At 39.9% G+C, this 17,350-nt stretch overlaps 1 protein-coding gene across 9 annotated transcripts in view; it reads left to right on the top strand.

The window, feature by feature from the left end:
- Positions 1–17,350, top strand: part of smoc1 (SPARC related modular calcium binding 1) — a 66,421-nt gene continuing 49,071 nt past the window's right edge. For 2 of the 9 annotated variants that reach the window (XM_081602922.1, XM_081602919.1), the window contains exon 1: positions 3–471. In XM_081602922.1, the coding sequence (XP_081459048.1) occupies positions 373–471 (99 nt within the window). In that variant the 5' untranslated portion in view covers positions 3–372. Of the gene's footprint in view, positions 472–17,350 lie in introns of all 9 variants that reach the window. The other 7 variants (XM_081602923.1, XM_081602918.1, XM_081602917.1 and 4 more) reach the window with 6 other exon arrangements.

The raw sequence follows: 17,350 nt of genomic DNA, 5'->3' as shown, positions 1-17,350 counted from the left end.
CGCCATTGGCTCCGGCAGAGCGTCAGTCAGCGACGCAGCCTTCAGCCTGGCTTTTAAATGAAAGTGCAGCGACACTGAACCTGTGGAAACCGCGATGAACAGCTGATCCTCCCGCAGTGGATGAAGCCTCCCGCCGCGGTCTGTCTCCGGCCGGTCATGATGTCCGCTCCTGCGCACGGCACTATGTGAATAAGCTGTTGGACAGACAAAGCAAGGAAGTTATTACAAGAAGAAAAGAGTGAAGATATATGCACATGCATATGTGTGTTTGGGATCTCAAATTAATAATAACGTCTTAGATTTGTGGGGTTTTTTTTTTCTTCCCGGATTGGAGATACTGCGCGCTTCTCGGTGCGCCACCGGCTCTCCGTCATGCTTTTGCCAAGCGCCGTTTTCCCTTTTTCTTGCTTTTTGGCCCCGTTGCTCCTCTGCTACCTGCCTCAAGTCTCAGCACAGAAGCCCGGATCGCGGGTGAGTGGACCCACGCGTGTCTCTGCACTCTTTCAGAAAAAAAAAGTTCACACACACAGAGCCGCCCGCGCGTAAAATAGTTTATTGAATCTGGTATCTGTTTTAAATAGACATGTTTTTATTTTTATTTTTTTTTTACTTGCGGGTTAATTGAGAACACAGGTTTTTTCTTCTTACTCAGAAAATGTAATTTGAAACATACAAAGCAGATAAATAATTGATTCCCTTGCTAATAATGTGTACAAACGCCTTACAGTAAATGAAACTTTTATTGTTGTTTTTCGTCAAAAACGAGTAAAAATCCCCCATTTTAAAAAAACTTTATGTTCATTAAATACCAAATTTTGTTGTATAGTTTTCAATCAAATCTCTGTTAACACAAAACATTTCCTGTCTTCTCCGGTAACAAGCACTTCAGCTCACCCCACTGGTTTTCCAATTATTATTGATCAATTTTGTGTCTGATTAATCATCTTCCTGTTGATTTAGCAGAGTAGAAAAACTCGTTACAGATAGAATCCACCTTATTTCTATATAAAAAAACCCTCTTTGGATCGTAACAGAGTGACGTCCACTCTAACAATTTTCCCAAACCCTCTAAATTCACTTCAATTCACAGTGCTAATTTACAATGAATGTCTCCCCACTACACTTTACGACAGAAGTATGTAGAATCTAATTATTATTTCTTTTTATTTTGTAAGAGTTTGTGGCTCTAGTGGCATTTATTCAAAGTAATCAGGCAGGAAATGGAAAACATGCAGCAGCAGCAGCTCCGGATGTTGGGAATTAAAACCCTGGAGGACCAAAAAAGTCACCGACTGTGACTGGCTGCTTCGTTCAAGTTCAATCCCAGGAATAAAGCAAAGTTAATTCAGTTCATAAAATGATCCATCCAAGCATCAAGTTGCCATCGCCTGGTCAAACATTTAGGTGGTTTATTGCATTGAGTTATAAAACTGAAGTAGAAAGAATCCCACAGCATCACAGATTCATCCCCTGTTTCTTGTAGATGCGGTGCTCGTTGCCAAGGCGACCCCACCTCAGTTTCATCTGGGCCAAAGCAGATGAATCAACATGTTTACATTTGTTGCTTAATGATGTATAAAATGAGTTTCCTCTACATTGTTTCTGCACTAAATAACTTTAAGACTCTTACTACATCAACTACCAATAAACGTTTGTATTTTACTGTATTTCTTTTTCTTTCTGTTGGCTAGATGATGCATTATTCATTTGCAATCATCTAGGAGTCAGCAGTGTTTTAGTTGCTTTTGTAATCTGGAGATTTTTGCAACTGTCTATAGAATCGGCACCTGGCAATAAATCCAAGGTCTGTCCAACTTCAGTCATAACATTTTTGCGAGGTTCAGACAAACGCTGATGGCCTTGTCAGGTACCAAAAAAAAAACAAAGAAACACTCTAGGATCCAGATGCACTTTAGAGGACTTGATTTTTTTTCTTCTCTTTTTTGCTTCAGTTTTTCTGAACCTGTTCTACTCACAAGCTTTGTGTGTGTGTGTGTGTGTGTGTGTGTGTGTGTGTGTGTGTGTGTGTTATTTAAACGTTATTTTGGAAGAGAGCAGGACTCCATACTGCACCGCTGTCCCGCAGTTGGCTTTAATCGTGAGGCTCGCTCCAAAAGTGGTGTAATCCATCTAAGTGAGTAATGAGAAACAGCAACCCCAGACCCGATCCGTCTCCAACCAGGTGGATTATGAGCAGCTCAAACCCAGGAAACACTTCTCTTTTCTGTGTTTTATATACGTGGTTTTAGAGCCTACATGTCAGTGCAGTCAGGGAAAACCGAAGCGTAGTTTGTCCAGATATTTCCCCACTTCCCACAGCATCCCTGCTCCCGTTCCCTCCTCCTGTTCTCAGACAGATCTTTGTCACTGTTGTGTCTCCTGGTCCCGTTTATTCCCCCCCCCTCTCCCTCTCTCCCTTCTCCTCCCACACACTACTCTGCTTGTTCCCCCCCCCCCCCCACTTCTTGTGCTCTTTAGTTCCTTTCCAAATACCCGTGGCACCGCTGAAGGCGAAGAGGGGAAATGAGCGATGCGAACCGGAGAGGACCGGTATTGTTTCGGTTTGCTGATGCGCCGTGATATTTGCGGCTGTGTGTGTGTGTGTGTGTGGGGGGTGGGAGATGACTCACGGCAGGGGGTGAATATGTAATGCCCTCTCACATACGGGAACCGTTTCACAATGTCTTTGAAACCTTCTCAAATACAAAACGTGGTGAGGTCTGTGGGGACAGAGGCGCAGCGGATTTTGTGCTGTCTCTATCCGTTGTTTTCCTCCTGGTGAAAATAGTCCAACCGGGAGGGGGGGAGGGTTATGGTTGACTCAGGTGCAAAAAAAAAAAAAACCCAAAAGCTTTGGTTGCCTTTGGCGTTTTCCATTTTGGAATTCACTTGGAAAGTTTCACCCCAAATCTCACGCGACTGACAACCTGACCAGTTCTTCTTCTGATGAGCTGAACCGTCGTGTCGTCAGGAGGAGAGATTCTTTTGTGCCCGGTTTTAGGCAAACTTCTCCAAACCGTACTGCAATCAGTTCGACAACAACAAAGAGAAACGCAGTAAAAAGCGAGGGGCTGTACGTCTGTTCGGTGTCACTTTGTACAAGTTCCAGTCAGGAATGGTAGGAATCACCTCCCAACACATGAACTCTGCATCCATTTCGTCCTCTTGCAGCTCACTGACCACCAGCATCCACAAAGTGGAAACTTTCACCGTCATTTGTTTTCACCTGAGCTTTGAACCCGTTCCTTCTCGTTAACCTGGAGGTTCAAGAACATGCAGAAACCGAGTCTGTAATACTTCAGCAGCTAGTAGTGGTACTTACTACTTGGTATAAGGTACTCTGCCTGTTCAGTAGAGGCACAAGCACTTGATTATATTTACATATAGTTTGAACGTGATTTCTTCCTTCCTTTCTCTACAAGGCCGATCTCTCCCCTCTTCCCGCTTCTTAAAGAAGTCGTCTCTGAAAACAGCGCCAATCGGAGCACAGGAGGAACGGCTAAATTATTTTACTGTTGTAGACAAAACAACGCAGCGAAGCCTAACTCTACATACAGCTTAGTCATGACTGAAGCCACACTAAACTGCTATGAAAAGATAAAAACAAAACATGAGCAGTGATAAGTACAAAAGCAATCAAAGATGTGAGAAGTTATAACATATTCCACTTGTTTTCATCAACAGTTCTAATTGGTTTTAGAAATCATCAACTCAATTCATTTTTTAACAATTAATCATGATTAAATCTCAGCAGTCCTGATTAAAAATGGCAATTGTTTAACAACCCTTATATTTGTAAGCTATATACATATATTGATCTTTCTTGTAAACTAATGGTTAGTGTACTAACTAGAGATGTGCCGATCAGGTTTTTTCCTGCCGACACCGATACCGATCACCCATGAGGGCCGATCACCAATACCGATCACATAATTTTTTTTTAATTTTTTTTATCATAAACACTACCGGTTACATTATGTGGAAAATTGAACCATAAATTCACCTTAATTTAGACAAAAACCTGTTTTTAATAACTTTTTCCAACAAGAAAACTAAACAAAACAGGCATTTTGCAAATTGTACTGCTATCAGTAATACTATCTTTAACAGACTGAAAACATATGAAGGCTCTGAAGAGGCTAAATAATGCAAAGAGCCAAAATAAAACCTCTCAACATTGCCAAAAAAATTCAAGTATAAAACTTAACATTCAAAGGCAAATACAGGTTTCATTACAATAAACAATCCTGAGTTACTGAATGAAAACTTCCTGATAGCATGGCGGCTAGCTGATTACTGCTAGTTCTGAGTGGCTGTTTCTGACTGAGTGGAGTAATTATGCAGAGCTGGGAGAAGATCGATTCTTTTTTCAGAGATTATCTGTCTCATGTTAGGACAGCGAAAGTTTTAATACGTATGTAAAATGTATTTTTTTAGGTTAGATGCTGCAGCTTTAAACAGAGGTCCGGTGTGAGAGTCACTACCAGGTGGAGCAGAAGCGGCGCTTCGTCTGTGAAATATTACTACCTGTAGCGCGTAGCAGCGATTCAACAGCGAGAGCAGAACCAGCGTCTTACATCGCAGCTCGAAGACTTAAATAATTTTGCGGGTTATTTGTTTAGCTTTCTGACCGTCATGCTAATCCGGGTGAGTGTTTGTAGCTGTGCGCTGCTTTACCTGCTATCTGATCCTCCATATGTCATTTTTACTGCAGTGAGCCTCGATGTAGCCAAACTCCGTCAAGTATGGCATCGTTTTTATGTCGTATTAGATTCGTTGTGTTGATGCATTTTGACGTGCTTCAATTTTCCGCCGCAACACGCAAACTTCCCCATTCACTCAGTGTGTTATAGTTCCACATCGCTTAGGATTTGTTGCTGCGCGTTTGCGCAGTGTGAAGGAAAGAGGAGACCAGCTGCACAGGCAGGCTGAGAAATGAGATGCAGGTGATCGGTATCGGCAACAAAAGCCAATGATCGCCGATCACCAATCATGCACTTTTTCACGAAAATCGGCCGATTATGATCGGTGACCGATCGATCGGCACACCTCTAGTACTAACACATAAGTATATAGGTCTAGTATTCACCTTTCAGTCAGCTGACCAGCAGTGCAGAGAATTTAAAGGCTTTGTATTGCATACAGTCACTTTCTTTAGCATATGCTAAAGGACTTTAAATAGTATGACGCAAAATACTTTGGTTTTTTAAACTGTAGCTATTTACAGTCTGGTACATCAGATAGTATACAGTAGGTTTATGTTTACCTACAAAGTCAACAATAACTAATTTATTCAAAAGTAAGACATTTATGTTCATGTTTGGCAAAAGAAACCAACCAATCAGAGCATGATTCTGAAATCTGAGAATGAAACATAAACAGCTGAATTTGCTAAATCTGATATGTACGAAAAATTTCATTAAGAAACCAACTTTTTCCAACATGCATTGTTTACCCCATAATTCTCTTTAATTGTATTAAAATTAAAGACAATTAAAAACTCTGATGTTGAAGGCAGAGGAAGGAGGTGGAACTGACCCTAGTTGTACCTGTGGTCACTTCAAGGTGTTCTGTAATTGTTTTTTCCCCGTGTTCATAAACGTGGAGGTGGGAGGGGGTGAAGGGGGATGAGAGCACGGTGAGGTCGACGATAAATTTTGAAGTTAAACTTACCATGTCCTACGAGTAGATTTTAAGCACATTTTTTAAACCTTATTAACCGAGGGGGAGGATTTGCACACTAACGAGACAGATGGCGGACAGGCGCCGCGTCCGCAAATATCTTTGTCATGAATTCAGCTTGATGAGGATGTCCTACGTAGCCAAGCATCCTTAATCCTCCTCATCAAATCAACCTGGTAGTGCTCGCCGAGGGATGCAACAAATGGTCGGCGTGCATACTTTGCTGACGGCATCAGCGAGGACTCATAAACTCACCGAGCAGCACAGATGAAGAGCCAGGCCTGGGTGGCGGGGTTGGCCAGGAATGCATGCCTTCATGTTGGGAGAGAAAAAGCCACACGGTTCAGCAGGAAAGCAGGTTTTTTATTGCTGTGATGTAGATCGCAGCCTTTGCTGCAGGTGTTAGTGGTCTGCATCTGTGCGCCGATGGATGCAACGTGCATGGGTACGGCCGGCCGGTGGCTCTAATTAAGCTCGCAGCACGTAGGTCTCGGGTTTTATTGAAAGAAAGAAAAGATGTGTGAACGCTGAAGTCGATCTGAAAGTAAAAGCAGGTGTCAATGCTATTTAGACAGCTGTTATCTTATGAGAAGCACCTTTTTACTCAATTTGGCTGCGGATGTCCCTTTGCATTTCTTGATTTTGAATATGTTCAACCATCCTACCATTATCTTTCCCCAGAGGAAGGTCTGGGGAAAGATCCAGACCTTCCTCTCTTTAGCCATTTATTCCAGTTCCTTCAGAGGAATCCCCAAGGCATTCCCAGATTAGCTGAGAAACATAGTTCTTCCAACGTGTTCTGGGTCTTCCTCTGAGTTTTCCTCTGGGACTTCGCAAGTATGGAACATGCCGGAGTTCTCTTGATGTAGATTCAATAATGATATCCTACTGGATGACTGAACTTCTCACCCCATTTCCAAGGGAAACCTTTCGTATGAAACCCGTTTCAGGCTTTTGTATCTGCAATTTTGTTCTTTTGGCTTGTGACCAAAAGAAAGCAAAGGAACAGAGGGACAAACTGGTAAATCGAGAGCTTCCCCTTTCGGTTTAGCTCTCTCATCACAATGACAGACCCACATCACTTAGATGCCACACCACTACCCTTATTGATGTCCCACTCCAGTCATGAACTAGAGCCATATATACATGAACTCCTCCATTTGGGGAAAGACCGGCAGTTCAGACCAAGCTCTGGTCATGTAATGACAGTCCGTGTCAAGGGAGCCTGGTACCCCATCATCTCAAAGTTCTCCACACAAGACTTCCAATGAGACACAGTCCAACGCTTTCTCCAAGTCTAAAAAAATGTTTAGGCTAATGGTCATGTCACCCTCCAGAGCCCTGCTGCGGGTGTAGAGTTGGTCCGGTGTTGCATGGCGGGGGCAAAAACGACACTGCTCTTGTAAATGTCAAAGATTTTTTATACGTCAGAAATTGAATATCTTTTTCTTGTAATATCTGGTTACATGAGGCTCAGGTTAGATTTCCTTTCAGAATGTTAGACGGTTGTATTCATAAAGTAATAATAATAGTAAAAGAGCACATGATGCATTAAAATTAGAAAGTATTGAAAATATAGGCTGACATTTCAGGCAGAGCAATCGTGGTCTTACTCAAATTTGTCACTTTTGTGTCATCAGAGACTCTAAACATGCTCAACAAGCTGGGTAGCCCAGAGAAGTAAACTTTGTTTTATTGCTCTATCATGCTGCATGTTTGGTCATTTAGACCCAAATCTAGAAGGTCAGGGTCTCCAGCTGAGATGTTTAGACCCTCTGAAGTGAGCGGTGTGGTTGTCCAACGATAACAAACAGCAAGGAGAACAGCAAAACAAATGCAGGGGAGTTTGTGGGAATTTTGTGGGTTTGTGTTAGCCGCACTCTGATGATTTAGAGAAAGAAAAAGCAGGAAAAGTCGAGGCTTTCAAGGAATGACAGCTTGAAGAAGTCATATTTCTCAAAACAAAGATCAACAATTGGAGAGTTGAGGCACATTTCTGATCTCTGGTTTATTTAAACCTGAAGTCCGCTGACACCGGTTTTAGTAGATTGCAATTTGGTTTTTTGAAATGTTGTGAAAAGACTGTTTATCAATTATTTATATCAAAGTCCTGCAGTGTGAATAAGAGAGCATTGGCTCTGACATAAGGCTATCAGAAACTGAAAAGACAAAGTCATTTCAGTTTCCGACTTTAGCTTTTCATATTAGCCACATTAGCGTAGTTAGCATTGCTAGCTGTAAACAACAGTCTCTCTCTCTCTGTGTGTGTGTGTTGACCAGAGAATGCAGACCTTCACATCAACACAGAGTCTCCCAAAAAGCTGCCAACATTTCTAACATGTTTCAAGATGGAACTAAAAAGTAAACATAGGAACTTTGCATTCCTGGTTTCTACTGAAATCAACTCCAGGTCGATTCCCCCAACAACAGAAAGATTCAGATTTAGTGCTCTGTGGCAGGCGGTTCATTTTTGTATTTGGTTTCTGTTGCAAAAGTCTAAATGAACACCTGATGTACCTCTGTGGAAAATACAGATTATGTTCTACTTTGATTGCTTACAATAGTTATTGTGAAGGGTATAAAGAATTCTTCATTAAAATGTAAAAAAACAACTTTTTTTATTAAATGCATGCCAGTTCCCTTTGACATATCATCTTTTGAGAGATGTTTGTCTCTTCTCTTAAAAGACGATTTATTATTATCCAATCAGAAAACAAAATTCTTGATGAAATGTAAATCCTTTTAAATCTAAATCTGCCAGATGGGGAAAAAAAGCAAAGATCTTGGACAAATTTAAGTGGATTGTGATTTAACCAAAACTCACTTAAGAATCATCGTAAACCAACAGGAAGAGGAAAAGCAAAACACAGAAAAAAAATGCTTAGGATGATTGCACAGTTTCTTATTTTTTTCTTTTATAAAACATTATGTTTTTAATTTAAAAAAAACCCCAAAAGATAAAAAAAACAACAACTTAGAAATCGTTCCAGACACCAGGACTCCACTTTTATTGTATTGGACTCTAACAAATGCCTTGAACGGTCACTACACCTCTGACCAGTCATATAGCTTGCGTATGTTGATTCCCTCAGATAAGTGCATGATTAGGAAAATTCATTTCATGCTCAATTTCAGGACTTCGTAATCAGGTTAATGGAAAGCAGCCATCCTACATGAGTCAGGCCGGGAGTTCCCGTCAGGAATCGTCACGATTTTACTCAACCTTTTCTTCTCTCTGTAGATCCTGCTGATAGGTTGGGGGCGGGGGTTTGCCAGTATTTACATTTTTGTTTTAATTTTTTCCCCCTATAAATGTGAATTTGAAGTCAAGGAAACTCACGTGACGCATGTTGAATGAGTTACGGCTCTCTTTAATCCTCGAAACGGCTGCGACGTTTCCGCCTCTTTATCGGGCTCCCTCTGCAGATTTAGCCTCTGCTTCTGGCTCATATTTTTTTTTTGGTTCGCTTTGATTCGAGCAAGTGTGTGGTCCAGAGCGAACAACAGGGACTTCTAATCCGGCTGTAGTACATGATGGACGCACACACTTCTACCCTGGGCGTTTCTTCCCAGGCCGGCGGACACGGGCCGACTGTTCTGCAGCCAGGATGGAGCATTAGTGACAGAGAACGCTGTTAATCAGATTTAAAGTCATATCCGAAGAGGAAGAACATGTCTCCTTATCCCAGCATCAGCTTTGGATTTATATTTCTTCTCACCACTTCAAAAGATGCCGAGGACGTTATCCAGATCATTAATCCTGTCTTCGGTCTCGAGCGCGGATCTGTTTTTATTGTGGCCCAGCAGCGACGCAAGTCGGGATTCTTCGCCTTACATTGGATCAAAATGAAATTGGCTAGGATAATTGTTCACAACAATAGACTAAAGTGATTGCAAATGTGGCCAAAGTAGAGATTTTCTTGGTCATACTAGAGGAAGCAAAGGGACATTTCTAAAGTAATTTGTAACCAGCTGGGAAAATTGATGGGGTCAATTAAAAATAAAGGAAAAACTCCACAGATGGTAGGACAAACGGACAGTTTCTAAGAAAGTAAGGAATAACTTTTAACAATTTCCTTATCGACTCTCTGTAAATCAGTGCCTATGGTTTTCCAGCCAGCAACAAATCTAAATATTGTTCCAAAAAAATATGACAAGACCAGTTTTTAGCTCAGGAACTGTCACAGAACTTGAACTTTTAAAACTTAAAAAAAAAACAACATAAAATCACTCAACTCATTCACAACAAATAAAGTAATTGGTTTCTAGTAACAAAAAGTCCTCTATAATTAAAATTCTCGGGCAATGTTCCCTAAGCATCAAAGTCAGCTTAGAGAATGCTGATCTGAAAAAGTGGAGAACCTTTATTCGTTTGAAATCACAGGCCTCTCAACATGCTACCAGAAATGTCTAAATTTGCAGAGAAACTCATAACTCAACATATAATCGCCTATCTGAACACATACACAGCTTCCTTTCACCAAATCTGGTTTCAAAGTTCTATAGAAAATGACAAATGTTCCCTCACAGAAAATGTCAAAATATCTGCTGGACAAAGGTGTTGTGGTTTGTGCTTTTTTTCTTGATCTCAAGAAGGCATTTGAAGCCATTAAACATGACATATTACTGACCGAGCAAAGTGGATTTCATTTTTCACCTTAAAACTCATTGACTTTTATTCATGTAATGGATATGAGACAGCCAGAATCAATTTGTCCTGAGGTGTCTCGCAGGGATCCACTCTTGGGCCATTAGTGTTTTTCTCTTTACATCAATGATCTTCCATCTCAATGTCAAACATCCAACATTCGAATGTATGCAGAGGACACACTAATATACATGTATGATAAAAACGTTAACTCAAATGCCAGAAACCTAAAGTTCCTGGACCAAGAGAAAAAACGTTAACTCAAATGCCAGAAACTATATTTAATTAACATTAGTTAACATTTAATTAACATTCAACAATTGTTGAATGAATCCTGCTGAAACCTCAATGTGGCCAAAATAGTCGCTGGGTTCCACACTGGATCAAACAGATCCAATGTGGAACCTAAAGTTCCTGGACCAAGAGAAAGAATACAAGCTGTAACAGAATAATAAAAAAAAAAAAAACCTCTGATAGAATCTAAATTAACTTTTAAATCCCAGATGAAAATGGTCTTTTGAGTCAAATTCAACATTGTCAATTTACTTTCATAAGGTCACACTTATATGTAAATACAGGCCAGTGAAATATGTATAAAATGCTATGGTCATGTCACAAATCAGCTACTGTTTAGCATTAAATAGAGCCTGCAGCCTTATGAGACCTACTCATAATACATATTAAAAAACTATTGATAGTCAGATAAGCCAAGACAAATATTATGTTTTTTTTCCTATTGCTCTGACTTTATGAGCTTCTCCTCCTACTTCAGTTTCTGCTTTTCTCTCGTCTGAAAAAATATTTAGATGTTTGATTATCTTAACTGGCAGTTTTTTTTTTGTTTATTAGTATATTATCTAGTAGCTGATTATTGTAGCTCGTCTTTTCTGTGCATTCTGTACATTCTGTTCTATAGTGTAAATGCTGTTTTTGGAAACTTGTAAAGACCAGAAACCTGCAGGTGTTTACACTTTACCTACAACATTAAAGCAGTAAGTGTCTAGGTATTCACATTACAGAATTCCTGATAACTCCACTAATTAATGGATACGAAGGAAAACCCTCAGTCACAAAGGTTCAACGTCAGCCCAGACGGCGGAGGACAAACTTTCATTGGTTTGTTGTTCCTCAGTGGTGGGCTCGTAATTTAAAGAGTCCTATAAACAGTCGGAGATTATTGACAAAAGGAAGCATTTAATGGACATGTAGAAGAATGCGCGTTGTTGCACCGCTTGTTGTTGCCGTCTCACCACGATAATGAGCCTGTCGCACAATAGCGGAGATCTTGGCGCACGATTCCGACTTTCTGCAAACAGACGCACAGTCAGTGAACTTGAACGGCCCGTAATCTGCCTGAGAATAGAAACACTTCTTCCCAGCAATAGTCAAGTCAGGGTGAGACCAGCAATTTTTTATTTTTTATTTTTGCCGTAATGATGAGAGCCTGTTTTGTTCTGCTTCAGAATCATAGAGAGCAGAAAGGGGGTTCGTTAAATCATGTTTTTCTCCATACCGCCTTTGATATAGAAGATGTGAATTTGGTACTTTATGTTGGAAAATGTAGATCCTTCGGGGTGAAAAGAGACCGCAGTGATGCATCATGGCCTTTGCCAAGTTTAGTGTTGCCGTAGCACACGTGTACTGGATTCACTTTTTCCACTTTTTATTATAGTGGACACTTCTTGTTGTTGTTGTTAAAAAGTTTCCTCTCACAGTTTGTGGAAAGAATTTGTGGGAAATCTTTTGTATACAGGGGCCTGTCAGGATAACAGATTTTGCTGGATGATAAATTGCCCCAGAAGTTATTGCGATAAACGATATCGTTATTTTGAGACCGTTTTCAAGTGATACAAATGGTAGTGGCGTAGTAATGCAAGGACGCATTCTTAAATACCAAAAATCTTTAAATTTTAACAAACATTTAACGCTGGAATGGGAAGACATTTTAAATACACATAATGAACAACAGAAATAACAAATAAAATTAATTTTGAAGTCTCTGTACACAAAATAGTCCTTAAAAAAGGTCTAGTTGAGACCAAAGCACCAGACGGAAAACTTTTATCAACCAGTTTTTGGTGGAAAGAGAAAAACGATAAATCATGCAAATAGAAATGATTGAGCTCATTTTAATTTATCATGTGATTAATCGATTCATTGCTTATTGTGACAGGCCTATTTGAATATTTAATAAAATGAAGAAAAAAAATCCACAAAAAAATAAATAAAATCATTGTCCTTAACTAAGAACATTTTGGGGCACTTTGGCTGCAATCACAGCCCCTCGTCTTCTTATATCTCTACAAGCTCAACACTTTATTTTCTCCCATTCTTCTCTGCTGACCGTTTCACACTCAGATAGACTGGATCTACAGCGCCCACTAGGGAGCCATTGCTTATGATTCCAGAAATTTTCACTTATATTCAAATCCAGGACCAGCTCCAAGGTTCTTTGCTTTATTGCTGCGGGTAAATTTAGAGTCGTCCAGGTGAAGTGACTGAAGAAAAGGAATTTCTTGTTCAAGGACTCTGGTACAAAGATTGATAACTTCTGTCTCGTCTGAATTTAAAAACAACCAAGCGCAGTCATCCAGTAGTCTGCTGTGTTTTTGAGTTAAAAAAAACATTTAAAGTTGACAGTAAATTTGAAAGTATGACTAAACGATTACGTATTATTGGATGACACTATTAACAATGCCTTAACATCAACTATAAAGTCTTAAAAAAGGCAAATATAAAAAAAGTACAATTAAAATATACATATTTTTTACACTCCAGTTGCTTCATCCTATTTAAAGAGTTCTTTTTGATTTTTTACCTGTGACTTTTCACTTTATTCGCCGACATTGCTAGCATGTCGTAAGTGGTTACGGAGCTCCAGTGAATAAAAAATGTCCTCAGACTTCCTGTGCTGACCATAATGATGTCATTGTGCTTCCATCTGCTTCACCAAAGAGACTCTTTAACACACATTTGTTATCACTGTTACTGGCAGGGGTGAAAGTAGTTTTAAATTCTTGGGGGTACTATGACAAAAAAAAAAAAAAAAATATATATATATATATATATATGTGTGTGTGTGTGTGTGTATAAATAAAAGCTGGGTAGCACTTGAATTGCTACAAAATAAAGCTGTATTTCCTTCAGCACACTGGCTGCAATGTTGACACCTTGAGATGCCATGAGACCTAAATCCTTGACATCATGGCATGGAGTGCATCCCAGTTTTCCATGTCTGGTTTATAACCATTCATTTTAGCTTTTAAACTGGTTATATTGATCCTGTGTCCAGACAGAGGGATAATCAGTAGCCCAGCATCATGACCTGTTTGTTCTGAAGATCCTGCAGCTTCCACTTCTCTTCCTAACATGGCGCCTCCTCACCCTGACTCTCGTACTGATAGGAGGAACCACAGAGCTCTGTTAGGTTAAAGCTCATTTTCTTAAGTTGGGATATTTTCCTCCAACAGGTTCCAGAGGAATCACCTCAAACCAGATGTTGGACTGGATTTTATTTCAATGTCATTTGTGAATGTTAGAGCCTCATTTTCAACAGTGGAGCTATAAAGGTTGGAAAAGGTTATTATTTTGGAGAAAATATCATCAACATAAATATTTCCACTAAATAAGAGGCAAAAAAAGTGTTTGATAAAGGAAAAGCCTCTCAGACTCTAAGCCTGACAGCACCAAACATTTTTTTAATATTAGACAATTCATTTAATTTCACGTAATTATTGCGGTAGAAGCCATTTGTTTGTTAAATACTTAATGAAACTTATTTACCGTGTTTGATGTTTGTTGTGGTTGACATATACTCACAAAGAACGAGGTAATTAGTCCAAGTTTGTCGTTTATTGAACGTTCAGAAATTACAGCGGCTGTGATGCACCTAAACAAAAGTAAAACAACCTGAACAAGTGATCAACTCGAAACCACTCGCACATTTTTATTCTCAGTCTTTCTGTGATTTAAGCACACCCGTTGCCATGGCAACCTCCTGCGCTCCACAAGCCGACCAGAGATTATGTTAACAACATAACATTTAGTCCGTTAAAATATTAGGTTTGCAGGTTTGATATTTATTTTGCGATCATTAATAAGCCTCTCATGAACACAGCGGTGGTTGATTAGTTAATTTTAACCTCCTGCTTTGCTGGTTATTTTGATAATGGAACCGAAACGCACAGAATTGCGCAACACCTTGTTGAAACAATAATCACTGAGATTATTATTGCTGTTGGGTCATTAATTTGAACACGTTATGTTGACTTTTTGTTGTTGTTCTTTAATAAGGTTTCTAACGTTTTAAGCGAGCCATAGGAGGACGTGCTGCTCTCAGCCTGCTGGCGGCGTTCAGTTTGCCACTTAATGCCGAGATCGACTCAAAACCTTCCGCGATCGACGTGTTGCACTGCTGCTCTAGCAAAGCACGAACAGTTCAGAAACAATATGCAATGAGAAAAAAAGGTAGTCATTAACTGATTAAGTCGTGTTTTAAATTGTTCTTGAAAAACTAATCAGTCACGGTTAATTAGTGGGTGCACTCACGGCTGCACAGTGAACCCATTGATTCTTTACAGCAGACAGCCGCTCCTCTCTTGCAGGTACTGTGTATCCCTGCTAAATCTTTTAGGGGTACACAGTACCCTGCCGTACCCCCTTACTTTCACCCCTGGTTACTGGTATATAAAAAATACCTATAACATACAAACCGGATTCCAAAAAAATTGGGTCACTAAACAAATTGTGAATAAAAACTGAATGCAATGATGTGGAGATGGGAAATGTCAATATTTTATTCGTAATAGAACATAGATGGCAGATCAAAAGTTTAATCTGGGTAAATGTAACATTTTAAACGAAAAATATGTTGATTCAAAATTTCACAGTGTCTGCAAATTCCAAAAAAGTTGGGACAAGTAGCAATAAGTGGCTGGAAAAAGGAAATTGAAACAACTGGAAGACCAATTAACACTATTTAGGTCAATTGACAACATGATTGGGTATAAAAAGAGCTTCTCAGAGTCTCAGTGTCTCTCTGAAGCCAAGTTGGTAAGAGCATCACCAATTCCACCCTTGTTGTGCAGAAAGATAGTGCAGCAATACCAGAATGGTGTTACCAAGCATAAAATAGCAAAAACTTTTAAGTTATCATCATCAACCGTGCATAACATCATCAAAAGATTCAGGGAATTTGGAACAATCGCTGTGCGTAAGGGTCAAGGCTGTAAAACTCTACTGGATGCTCGTGATCTCTGGGCCCTTAAACGTCACTGGACCTCAAACAGGAATGCCACTGTCAAGGAAATAACAGCATGAGCTCAGGAATACTTCCAGAAAGCATCGTCAGTGAACACAATCCACCCTGCCATCCGCCGCTGCCAGCTGAAACTCTACAGTGCAAAGAGGAAACCATTTCTAAGCTCCACAAGCTCAGCCGTTTGCACTGGCCAGGAGTCATTTAAAATGGAGTGAGGCAAAATGGACGACTGTTCTGTGGTCAGATGAGTCACGATTTGAAGTTCTCTATGGAACACTGGGACGCCATGTCATCCGGACCAGAGAGGACAAGGATAACCCAAGTTGTTATCAACGCTCCGTTCAGAAGCTGCATCACTGATGGTCTGGGGTTGCATGAGTGCTGGTGGCCTGGGCAGCTTGCATGCTGGAAAGGCTCCATTAATGTAGAGAACTATGTTCAGGTTCTAGAACAACATATGCTCCCTTCTAGACGTCATCATCTCTTTCAGGGAAGATCCTGCATTTTTCAACAAGATAATGCCAGACCGCATTCTGCAGCAATCACAACATTATGGCTATGTAGGAGAATGATCCGGGTCCTGAAATGTCCAGATCTTTCACCTATAGAGAACATTTGGCGCATTACAAAGAGGAAGGTGCGACAAAGAAGGCCCAAGATGATTGAACAGTTAGAGGCCTGATGGGAGAGCAGTCCTATTTCTAAACCTGAGAAACTGGTCTCCTCTGTCCCCAGACGTCTGTTGAGTGTTGTAAGAAGAAGGGGAGATGCCACGCAGTGGTAAAAATGGCCTTGTCCCAATTTTTTGGGGATTTGTTGACGTCATGAAATTTTGAAACAACATATTTTTCCCTTAAAATGATACATTCTCACAGTTTAAACTTTTTTTTATCAGTGATTTGTGTTCTATTGTGAATAAAATATTAGATGTTGGCACCTCCACATCATTGCATTCAGTTTTTATTCACAATTTGTTTAGGGTCCCAACTTTTTTGGAATCCGGTTGGTATAAACAAAGAATACTTAGTCTGGTGGGGCAGCAAGTAAAGCCTGGTGGCCCACCAGGCTTACATTACAATAGTGGAAACAACACTATCCATGTGTTTGACTGGCCTAGTCAAAGTCCAGACATAAATCCAGTTGAAAATCTGTGGCAAGACATGATGTTCATACATGCTCGGCACGTACTCCAAGGATCTTACAGCTGAAAATTCTCTGAAAGGTGTTTGTATCTGAAAGTGTAAAAAAGAGCAAGACGTATTAATATTTTTCTTACTGGATCATAACCATGTGGCCTAATGTTCGTCAGTACTGTCCAGTGTTTCTGGGACGTACATCAGCACACATGCTAAATAACAGTCTTTTATTTGGGCGCCACCTGATAGGTGTGATAAATCTAAAATTGGGATCAGCAGTTTATTATGTGTTTATATGATTGTTTTATTACTCAGACTCCATCCAGAAGTGGAATATACTCCAAACTAATAAAGAAAGTTGGAAGGTGTGAGATTTAGATCCACTGTAGAAGGTGAAATTTGCAGGTTTTCTTACTGCCTGGCTAAAATAGCTCGTTTTTCTTACCCTTAGACTTTAACGGAGGCGTATAAAAATTATTATTTTTATAATGATATTTGCTTATCTTGTTTGAGTGCCAAAATCCAGGCTGGAACAAATTCCCTGCCAATGATGGCAAAGTTTTTTTTTTTTTGTTTAGTTTTTTTTTTTGTGAAGCTGTAATGGTTGCTCAACAGGGGTTGCGT

The sequence above is a fragment of the Poecilia reticulata genome, chromosome 22 (assembly GCF_904066995.2).
Source record: "Poecilia reticulata chromosome 22, P_reticulata-male-v2, whole genome shotgun sequence".
Lineage (NCBI taxonomy): Eukaryota > Metazoa > Chordata > Actinopteri > Cyprinodontiformes > Poeciliidae > Poecilia > Poecilia reticulata.
The sequence above is the reverse complement of the archived record's forward strand: the minus strand, read 5'-3'. Positions and strand labels throughout refer to the sequence as shown.